The sequence below is a fragment of the Argiope bruennichi genome, chromosome 9, assembly GCF_947563725.1.
Source record: "Argiope bruennichi chromosome 9, qqArgBrue1.1, whole genome shotgun sequence".
Classification (NCBI taxonomy): Eukaryota; Metazoa; Arthropoda; class Arachnida; order Araneae; family Araneidae; genus Argiope; species Argiope bruennichi.
The window spans coordinates 88619669-88631711 of record NC_079159.1 but is presented as its reverse complement, the minus strand read 5'-3'; the positions used below and the strand labels follow the sequence as shown (position 1 = coordinate 88631711).

Genomic DNA, 12043 nt, shown 5'->3' with positions numbered 1-12043 from the left:
AATGAACAGAACTGTTTAAGGCCTACATAATAGAATGGCTGAATTATATAATTATCAAAATCTGAAACTTTGATAGCTAAATATTTTGCAGAAAAAGCTATTAAGAGAAAATATAAATATAAATTATAAAGCTATAAGATTACATAAAATATATTTGAAAATTTTGGAGATCTTTTACACTGGCGAACTGCTGGTCACCAAAGGCGGCTAGTTTCTTAATAAAGATATTGCTAAGTGAACTATTGTAATATATATACATACACATACATTTCCCCCTTTTATGAGTATAGATAATAGCGATTTTCAAGAAAATTCATTCAGAAATATGAGGTTTAAATATTAGTAAATAAAACAGCTATAAATTCTCTTATATCTTACTTCTTTTTAAATGCATTTAATTCCACTATTTATTTTTCTGATAAAAACAGTCTTACTTTTCTATTAATAATAGAATTAATTATCATTTATTGCAAGATATATGAATAAGATAAATAAATGTATGTACAAGATCTCATAAATACAAGATCAAATAAAATTTTTACAAAAATTATCACTATTCCATTATCACCAATTAGCTCGACTGGAAATGCAGCTATGCAAAACTAAAAACCGTCACCCCTCTAGATACGCGCCAAGTTTTCTTGCCAAAGGTCCAAATCCCAGTAAACCTAAAATGCAACAGGGGTAGGGAATAATTTATTGAGCGCAAATGCCCCATTCCCGGCTGTACACAAGAAGAAATCTTCCATCAGTACATAGATAAGAAGAGAAATTTGCAATACTTATATTTAAGAAAAACTTTTTAAATTTTTAATTATTTTTTCCGCACCCTTTTAAATTATATTTATATTTTTAACAGCTCCAGCATGTGACTTATTCAGAGCTCCTTCCAGCTTTGCTTGGAAATCAGGTACTCCGGCAGTTTGATCTCCACCCTCAAGAAGACTCGTCCTTTTACCATGGTTACGACATCAATCTCAATCCGGGTACTTCAAATGCTTTCGCGGCCTCTGTCGGTGCCTCTTTTTACTCCATGATGCCATCCCACTTCTTTCTGTACTCACAATCTTCGGCTCTCAAGGACAGGACGGTGCCAAAACCCGACACGGTTGGATCCATGCAAATCAGCGAAACTCACTTCTATCCTGAACCGCTATACAAAGAAGGTACACTAGAGCAAGTTTTGTTAGGAATGACCAATCAAAATGCGCAGTCAATGGACGAGTTCATTACGAGGGAAATGAACAACAATTTGCTTGAGGATACGGAAGAAAGTAAGTGTCCTTTTAAAAATTTTAAACTGGCTATGCCCTAATTTGAATCGTTCCTCTGAAATATATTGGTTTAAACTTCATTGTCTATTTCACTTTTTCCTGCTTTGTAACAGAGTTCCTCAACCACTTAACTGTTTCGACCTCTTCGGAAAACACGTATCTAAATTGATTGTATCGCAAAAATTCAGCGATACTGGTCAAACACAGAGCATGTGTAATATGAAATTATGTTGTAATGAAATGTCTTTTAATTTTTTATTCACATAAATTAACATATATTTTTTGTGTCTGAACAAAAAGAAACAAAAAAAATTAATTCATCATTTTAATTTTCTGCTAGAGAATGATATTGAACAAAACATAATAATAGAATATGGCCAGATAATAAAATATATAAAAATGTACAGGGAAATGTATTGGTAAGTAGTCCACAGCTCATTTTGGAATAATCACGCACACGAGTCATATAAAAAATGCCGCCTCTTGAAAACATGCAAAAAGGATACAAATGGATTCTCATCTCGATTTTTATTACCAGGAGCGCACTTATTGAATAGTCTAAAACAATTTATGGTTGCCTAATTGCTTTTGGGATGACTAATACAACACAGCGATACATTAAAAAAAACAGTTTATATTACATGTGGGGTTTCTTTGATAATAATTATTAATAATCTTTCATTTGTTTCTTTGATTTAGACTTAGCCTCAAGATATTTTAAACATCTTGAAATTTACGAATATGTTTTGAGTTTTTACTAAAATGGTAATTGAAACTGGAAATTATCACTACTTATTACTCCTGATGAATAAACTCTAATACATATTATATATAATAGCGTTGTTTAATGGCTAATTATATTATATAATATAATTAGCCATTAAACAACGTTATTTGTCTAATAGTTCCTTCAACTATTAATTGTCTTAGCAAAATCGCAAAATGTTTTTTAATCGATCCTACAGAATCCACCCATAGAGATAATGCTAAAACTGAAACATTAAGTTGAGATGTCTAATTGGATATTATCAAGCATAAGCAAGAATGAAAAAAAAGAACATTTATAAACTGAAATATACAATCCTTTTTTGAAATTATTTAAGAACTTTCTCTCTTGATCTAACAATGAGTCATATTTTCCAAGCGTATTCAATGAAATCTGATTTTTAAAACAGATTCGGTTCATTCAGAATAATATTTGCCCTTCCAAAAGAAATGTAGAACTTTAAATCCAAAAATACTTTTTCGTCTAGTAAGATTTCGATTAGAATTGTTCTGATTCGTTTTTGTGTTTTTCTGGCGGAAGAGAAATTCTTGGCCAAACTACGCCAAACTTTCGTTCCAATTAGCAAGTATTGAGAAAAATCTGTGCCAAATTCACTTCAAGGGCTTCTTACTGTAAGATATGATCCACATTATCTAGTTTCATTATGATACCAATACACACTAAACGAAAATTTCGTTAAGATATGTTTAAACTTACAATAAATAGGCCATTTAGATTAAGGTCATGTCGATTCTGATTCATAAATTCCTTTCTGGTAGTAATCTTAATATATATAAATTACGTGTCACGTTGTTTGTCCGCGATGGACTCCTAAACTACGTAACCGATTTTAATCAAATTTGCACACCGTGTGCAGTTTGATCTAACTTAAAAGATAGGATAGCCCTTTTTTTGAATTTTTAATTAGAATTTTAATTATTAATAAAAAACTAACTTTCCCGCCAAAAAAATCTTCAAATCGCCAAATGAGTACGGCATCAATTTTTTTTCCCAACAGTCATGAGGCTAGGCTTAAGATTTTTCGGCTGATTATTTGAAACGATTCTATTTATTTTCTTAATGTTTGATGCATTTAAAATTAAACATTGTTAATGAATCGATCTTTCAGATTCATTCTTAAGTACTTTTGAAATAAAATAAAACAGAATAAAGGAAATTAAAAATTTCTAATCTGCATAGCGTTACCCCAACTGGCGTAGAAAAAATCACGCATTTGCGTTACGTTTCGAATCCGAATGTTCGAATTATTTATGATCCTATCCGAAACCGTTTCTCAGGAATAAGATATCATTTTCCACAATTATATTTAATGCATACAATAAATTTGATACGTTGCAACGGATAAAGTATCACGATCTTATGTTTGAATTTTGTATTACTGTGCACGGTGGCAATTCTCAGAAATAAGATATTCTATTGAAAATGATTAATTACAAACGTTTTAACGGATCACTGATTAATATAACATACTAAAATTCTGCTTTTTTTAATTATAAAGAAGTTTGGATAAATACTTGGAGGTGCACACGGATAATTATTACGTTTCGTTTTGAATGAATTCCGATTCTTTATCTGACTGTTTACTAAGAAAAATGTTGTTGTGTTGAAAATTCAATGAAGCAATAACATTTGTTACCTTCATTGAATTTTCAATTAAATGATTTTATTTCTTTTGTTAAGGATATCGTAAAAAAGGTAAGTGAACGAGTCAATAATAAGTTCCTCTAATCGGATAATAAAAAACTCATTTGTATGCTAAATGAAATTTAATCTTTTTTTATATAAATTATTGAAGATATGATAATAAAAAATGGTTACAATAATCGTTTCAGTTTTTCATTTCTTTATTAATAAACTGCATGTACGTATCAAGTTATGTCAGCTATTATTCACTTCAGCTACAATGCTTATCATTATTTAATAAATGTTTCTGAAACTGATTTCATTTTGTAAATGAATTTTGAATTATTGCAACAGACAAATGTATCAATGACGGAATAAATCTCATGGCAACTTCATGTGTGGAATATAGAACTTTTTAAAAAAAAATCTTTCCTTTAAGCTGAGGAAGCCAGAATCTGTATCACTGAAGTTAGAGGATTTATTATACATCATAAAGGGTATATACTAAGAAGGAAGGTATTAAGAAGAAACAAATTATCTGTTCATTATTTGACAGTCACAATTATCTGTTAGCTCCAAGTGATTCTAACAGATGACGGTACCTGTTGACTGGATTGAGAGTAAGTATTCTAACAGATGGGCTGTGTTAAAAGTACCAACGTTTCACATAAGCTACAATTTAATGGCATAACCACCACGTGTTGCTGAGGCTAAAGTATAAGTAGAATTTATTTCGTAGTAAACGCAATACAATGAAATTCAATTGTTCTTACTTTTTCAATTTTTGGTATTAGCATAGCCGACCACGTGTTATTTAGACTGAAGTATAAATTGAATTCATATTATAGTAAAAGTAATACAGTGAAATTCTTGCTTTTTAATTATTAGTGCTTCATTGTTCAACAATCTTTAATTAAAATGTATGTTTAAAACAATCATTCTTATGGCGAAGTGTTGAAACACTTCGATTGGCCATAAACATGCGCGTACAATTGCAAAAGGATCCATCAGCACAAATATTTTCTGAACAATTACTAGATATTGGGAACGGTAAAATAGAACTGCAACCAAATACGCAATGCATTAAACTGCCAGACAATTTCTGCACTGTTCTTCAGGGAAAAAATGAATTGATTTAGAGTATTTTTCCGGATATACAGAGTAATTACTTGAATCATAACTGGCTCAGTGATCGGGCTATTTTGGCAGCCAAAAATGTTGATGTTGACGAAATTAACTTCCAAATACAACAGTTGTTACCAGGCGATCTGATGTCTTTTAAATCAATCGATACTGTTGTTGATGAAAATGATAGTGTAAATTTTCCAATTGAATTTTTAAATTCACTAGATATACCTGGAATGCCACCACATAACCTTCGATTAAAGATTGGTTCACCTATTATTCTCCTGCGTAATTTGAATCCACCTCGATTATGCAACGGTACGCGTTTGGTCATCAAAAAGATCACCGGAAATATACTTGAAGCTACCATTTTAACTGGGAAGTTTAAAGAAGTGGTCCTGTTGCCACGTATTCCGATGATACCATCAGAATCTACGATACCCTTTAAAAGGTTACAGTTTCCAATTTGTTTAGCTTTTGCCATGTCTATAAATAAGTCTCAAGGCCAAACAATGTCCATTTGTGGTTTAGATTTGGAAAATCCATGTTTTTCTCATGGGCAACTATATGTTGCATGTTCACGTGTAGGAAAACCGTCAAATCTATTTGTGTTAGCTAAAGACAGGTTAACCAAAAATATTGTGCACCGATTAGTGCTAAATTAAATTGAAATTAAAAGTATTTATAATTCAAAATGATAAACATTATTGTCAAAGATTTAAAACTATCTGCCCTATATACCTCATTTATAAGTTTAAGTGTTACGTGTTTTTTACTAACAACTTTGTAACGTACTCATTTGTTACAAACTTGAATACAAAAAATTAAGAAATTAAAATTTTTTTTTGTATTAATTTTTGCTCAATATCAACGGTAGTAGAAAATCAATCATGGAGGTCCCCATGTTTTTTTACAAATGGCATCTGTGTAAAAAAGCATGGTGGTCCCCATGACTGGTGTTCTCCTACCGCTTTCCTTGAATAGTTTACTACTATGTAATATAACAAAAACCTTAGCCACAGCAACGAGTGGCCGGGTCTGCTAGTAAGATATAAAAATTAAAACAAGTAAAAAACAAAGCATGTGCAATGGTATACGCGATTTTCATCAATAAAAATTTGAAAAACTATAACCTAATTGTAATTTTTTGAGGTTAGCGTTCTTCTTATTTCGGTTTTGGGAAGTAGGTGAAATTTTATTTAAAAGGAAGCGCTTATGAACTTCATTGTAAATTATTGACCTTTCTACATTTAAAATTATGTATCTGAAACTAAGATCTTGTTGTTTATTTTAAATTTATCCTATTCGTATTTTTTTTTAAAATTCTTTTTTATATTTTAAGAGACATGAGAAATCTAAGAAACTAGAAATAATAAATTAACCCTTTAAAGGGCCATTTTTTTCTAGTCATATTATATTAAAATATTTTTAGGCTTGAAATTAGAATAAGAAAAGGGATTCATTTAGCTTATTAGATAAATTTAATTTGATTAATTAATAATTAAGTAACAAATCAAGACACATCATTTTGTCTGAGATAAAAAACTGAAGCATCTGAGTTTCTGACTTACTAAAAAAATTTGTCAGAACTTATGCCAACCTACATAATTTCATACAAAGATTGATAAATTTGGGAAACATACTTCTCACGGCCCTAGAAAGGGTTAATGAATGTTAAACGCCAAGTTCGTAAACGATTAGTCTTATAAAATATGACTTAACTATTATAAAATAACCAAGATTATACAATGAAATTATTTTAAAAATTATACCTTTTACTTCATTTAAAGTCATATATATATATATATATATATATATATATATATATATATATATATATATATATATATATATATATATATATATATACACAAAAGTATTAGAATCAAGTTAATAGGAAAAACAAAAAATCAAATAAAAATTAAACCAAAAAAATTGTTAAAAAAATATAAAAAAAGAATCCGGCCTGAAGACTTTTTCAAGGGTCACCCTCAGGCAGGGATTCAAAGAAAGGGATTTTTTCTGTGAGGACATACAGACATTGTCTAATAATGATTCCTCGTGACCCGAAAATCCCCTGTATGTATATATATATATATATATATATATATATATATATATATATATATACACATCTTGAATAATTTTCGATGTTTTTTAAAATATATTATTGATAATTGATAATAATATTTTGATAATAATTATTAATATTGATTAATAATATTTTTGATAATTTATTCAAAAATTTCTTTAAAATGTTCTTTTTTTAGATTCTCACTCTATACTATTTTCCTAATCGAATAAAAACTTCAAAAATAAAGTATCTTTAGTTATATATTATACTTGTATTCTCTATATTCCACAAAATTATTCATTCATTTTATTTCTAATACAATTTACTATTTAATTTCAAATATTGTAGTGAATCTCAAATGCATCGATCTTTTGAAAACCGCCCATTTCTGAAGTGAAAGTTGAAGTTTCTTATCCTTTATAGAAATTTTTTGCATTACTTAATTTTGATGGTTATTATGTCACAGAAAAATCATTCTATGCTCTTCAACAGCTTCAGTTTCAAGCAAAATTTGCGAGTAAAACCCCAAAATGTAAACATCTTATATATTGGCATCTTATGCATTCTAGAGCCAGGCGATTTTGGCGTAATCTAATAATTACCAATTAAACTCATTATCTTAGTGATCTTGGCGTAATCTGAAAGTCGCCAAGTAAACCAGAGGGCCATAAAAATTAAACGAGTATCAAAAAACATAAATTTTTATGTATATCAAGTGATTATAGATAAACATATTACCATTTATAATATGCAAACAACTTTTATTGAATATCTCTTAGAAATTCATTCTTATTCAAAACTATTGTCTTAATGCTTACGATCGGTTAACTAACATAACTTATTGTTCTTTTCTCACGTTTTACTTTTTTTTTCCCGCTGTGTTATATTCTGCGCACAGAAGTTTCATCTATTTTTTCTTCTTATTCCTTAAATCATGTTATTTTATTTGCAAACATCATGGGATTAATATTTATTTAAGCAATTTCAAGAATTCATCATCCTAGAAGGTATACAAGACGAACGAATCGAGTAATTTTCTTTAAATAGACCCAAAATGTATACCATATTGCTAAAACCATATAGCCAGAAAAGGCTTCTATAACAATAGATTGAGAATTTCTTAAAAATTTAGATACAAAACGCATAATGTAAATCAATTGTTCAAGAAGATCGTCTTGTTCCATCGGTGGCGTACTTGAAAATTGCTCTGTTACGCAAACAATATCACCTTTGAATGAAGTGATAGCATGGCATTTGATGAACATAGCAAAGTCTATTTTATCGTTGAGTAAATGTAAAGGTGTCCAAGATGCATTGGCACTGCATAAGTGGGAATTCACTAAAAACGCTGAAAAAAGGAAGAAAATTCATGTTATATAATGTGATGCCAACATATAATCAATGTATTTCGTTTTAATTCTATTTAGATAAATCTCTGAATTAAATTTTAGATTAAGGTTTCTTGAATTGTTCGTTACAGAAATTTTCATTAGATTCTACAACATTTTCAAACCAGAACAGTCATAAAATAATCTTGACTTGAAAGGTTCTTTTAAAATATACTAAAGACCATTTTTAATAGAATTTTGTCTGCCGCAGTGACCTGGTGGTAAGATCTCGTCTTCGGGGTCCCAATTCCTGGAAGGTTCGAGACCCAATTCCTTCGAAGAACCATCGTATAAGCGAGTCTGATGCATGTTAAATCTGTCGGGATCAAATGTCCTCCCGTTGGTGTTGTGTGGAAGTTTGGAAAGGGACTGCCAGCTCAGGTGTCTCCTCGTCATCTGGCTACGGTTCAAAATGACGAGGTCCGCCCCCAATTAGTCCTTGTGTTGCTTTAAAACTGAGTTTTATAACTATTTATAACTAATATAACTAGTTGCTTTATAACTAAACGAAACAAATAGAATTTTAAGTTATTTATAGTTAATTAATAATTCCTTCTCTTATTTATTTTCCAACTATGGAACAATGAAAAAATTATTCTGCGAAGACGAGGCTGTTAACCGAAAAATGTTAAGACATATTGAATCAGATGCATATGAATATTAAGTTGATACAAATGCTGTTCTAACATTTATCAGACTTGTGCAGGAGAAAATGACTTCTACAAATGCCAGTATACCGAATCAAAAAGAATCACTTCTCTCACCGAGGAAATCTAATGGACGGTGACTCTAATCACTACGCAGATAATTTCATTCCCTTATGCTATTGCATATTCTCAGTAAACTAAATAAAATTATTGTTAATATTGGTAAAAAGTAGTAAATTTCATTCATTACCTAAGAAATCATAGATTTTAAATTAGAATATCTTGAAAAGTACGATTTACTCATTGATTTAATGGGCCTCGCGGCACCAGATTGAACAAAAATGCACCAAATTAAGGAAATAAACAAACAAAACGCTTAAAAATTTAAGAATTAATTTAAAGTTACGATTTAAAATTCAAATATAAAATATATTGCATAAAAGCAAAAAATTAACTTGAAAAAATAGTTTTAAATAGTTATCATAACGTCAGAATAATTACCGAAACCAATATGGATAAGAAAGTAAAAAATAATCGTAAAATCAACGGTAGATATCATCGCGCTTCTTTGTACATTTCATGGGATTTATTTGGGAGTTAGTTTGATAGGCAGATTGCCTAAAATTTGATTCTAATTCATCTTTTTGAATTATATATTATGTAACCATCATCTGTGCTCGTAACAATATGCACTGAATGAGATTTAATGGCTTTGCATGGAACAATCTTTTACAACTCAAATTTTTGCCCCTAGTTTGTTCAAAGGGGGGGGGAGATCTTTCCTCCCTCCTTCAAATCCTCTATTTTGAAAGGATAGTTGGCAGTTCGATTAATTATAATCTAAAAAGCAATAGTATCCCAAGATTTTTCTATATGGTTGATCACTGATCATTTCATTGGCGAAAACTTATATGATTGGCTGTTGATCAATTCACAAACATTTAGATGATAAAGGGGAACTTTTTGTCATAAAACCATCAGTTTTTGTAATATATCTCTTCTTTTGTCATATATTTGTAAAAGTCCCAACAGTAAATGTAATTTATCTCTGAGCAAAAAAAAAATTATCTACATTTTAAAGCACAAGAGGGTTATATTTAAACTTCCCTGTTAAGAACATCCTACAGATGAGATCGGTCAGCAGATTGATATAAGAATTGGTATATGGTTATATTAATTAATAAAATGAGTATATAAAAAAATGCATACTATAAGTCACCATGCAGTGCATTAGAAGAAATCCAATATAGGGAATATAATAAAAATATTAATTTTAATGTTTACAAACACAATTGATGAGTTTAAATCTGAGAAAAATATGTGATGTTCATTGCTTCGGGAATTTTAAAAAATCACATGTTGGCATATATATATAAAAAAAGAAGGGGGGGGGGGTATTCCAAAACACTTTCCCCTATAAAACGTTAAAAAAATATCAGGATAAAACTTTAAAATGAGTAACAATTTCACTTGTTGCTTTCTTGTCTACCTTAGTTAATCTCTTTGTACAAACTCAGCTGTTTTGAGATTTAATTTCATGAAAACATGAAAATTGTTAAAAAAAATAAAAATAATCCTCAGATTGCGACGAATGTCCACATTTCAGACCTCCCAAACTCCGAAAAACATGTTTGGAATTGGGCCTGTATGTGAATATGATAACTCAAAATTTCTTAAAGCTGTACAGATGAAATTTGGTTGGTGACTCTTACACCCAATTCGTAGATTTCTTTCTAATTTTCAACGAAATCCATTTACAGGAACCTTGCAATCTGTATGTCTCTGTGTCCGAGTGCAGGAGAACATGATAATTGCAAAACTGTGTTTTTTTTAAACTAGATAAATCAAATTTGGTACGCAGTTTAGCATTAAAAAAAAAAGAATTGGGCTATCAAATTTGGATGGAAGTCTGTTCCCCTAGATGATCATCTATATGGGATCGTCCGTCGATTTTTAAATCCATACGCATCTAATCGTCCATTGATGCAGGTTGTTGCTTTAAAATGCGATGGCTTAGATAAATAAAATTTGAAAAAATAACTTCCCAAAATACGTACTCATTATTTTCATTATACAATGATGAATAAAATATTCTTGTGTGTGATTCGCAAACTGAAAATTTGAGTACTCATGGCGTTCAGGGCCCTAACCATGTCAACATTTTTTTGCCGACAAGGGAGTGGATATAACATCTTTCGTTTTCGTTCGTACGCAAAAAAAAATTCTGGAAAGTCACTCACCCTGACTTTTCCTGCAGTTATGAATCTACTGATATTGTCCTTTATAATGGAATAGGAAATAAAACCACCACCTGATCTTCATTTGTAATGGTCTGATTGTGAATTGAGCGAAAACTATCCAATAAATGTTGAAATTATTATTGTTATTTTATGCTCGTCATTTCCTATGCTGAATCTTCTCAATAGTACTGTGCATTGCTTTCTAATATACATTTCTAAATAATTTATTTATTTATTGACATTCTTTCAGCACAGCTGGTAAATAGTTCATTTATCAACTTTGTTGTGAATCTATTGACCGTTTGCAGCTTTAAGATGCATTAAATATGGCAAAAATAATTATTAATCAAGTTGAATATGCGTCTTTATTTCTCCTTTTTGGATAAGTCAGCCATCTGACTCTCCGACCCGCCACGAAGGCGCACGGATTTAAACCATAAAACTGAATAACCGGGCCGCCGCAACAGCAACACTGGCGGGAACTGTGGTTGTGTCCTAAGGGCCAACCTTCCCCGAAGGAAGTGCATCCCGTCATCGATGGGAGGAGTCAGATCCATCACCTATTTGTGTAACCTCCAGGGTGGCGAGATCCAACCACCATTCACCTCCTTTTTGGATAACAAGTTCGTGCCATTAACAATTCTCATGGTTAAGAAAGAAGATCCTCTAAATAGATGACTTTGAAAGTGAAACACAAAAATTCTGCCATTGAATGGATCATCTTTGAATACTTCGAGCTTTGGTACGAAAGATGGCATCTACTCTCTGTACACACACAAAAAAAATCAATAAATAACATCTGTTACTTTAACACTTAATTACTTTTCTAATATTTTAAAAATCTCGGTGGTTAGATTTTGAATAGAAAAAATTTGGAAGTGAAAA

General features: G+C 30.4%; 1 protein-coding gene across 3 annotated transcripts in view; it reads left to right on the top strand.

Moving 5' to 3' along the window:
- The window catches only part of LOC129984809 (uncharacterized), a 99636-nt gene that overhangs the window by 34976 nt on the left and 52617 nt on the right, over positions 1 to 12043 (top strand). For all 3 annotated transcript variants that reach the window (XM_056094772.1, XM_056094771.1, XM_056094770.1), the window contains exon 8: positions 860 to 1274. In XM_056094772.1, the coding sequence (XP_055950747.1) occupies positions 860 to 1274 (415 nt within the window). The remainder of the gene's footprint in view (positions 1 to 859; positions 1275 to 12043) is intronic.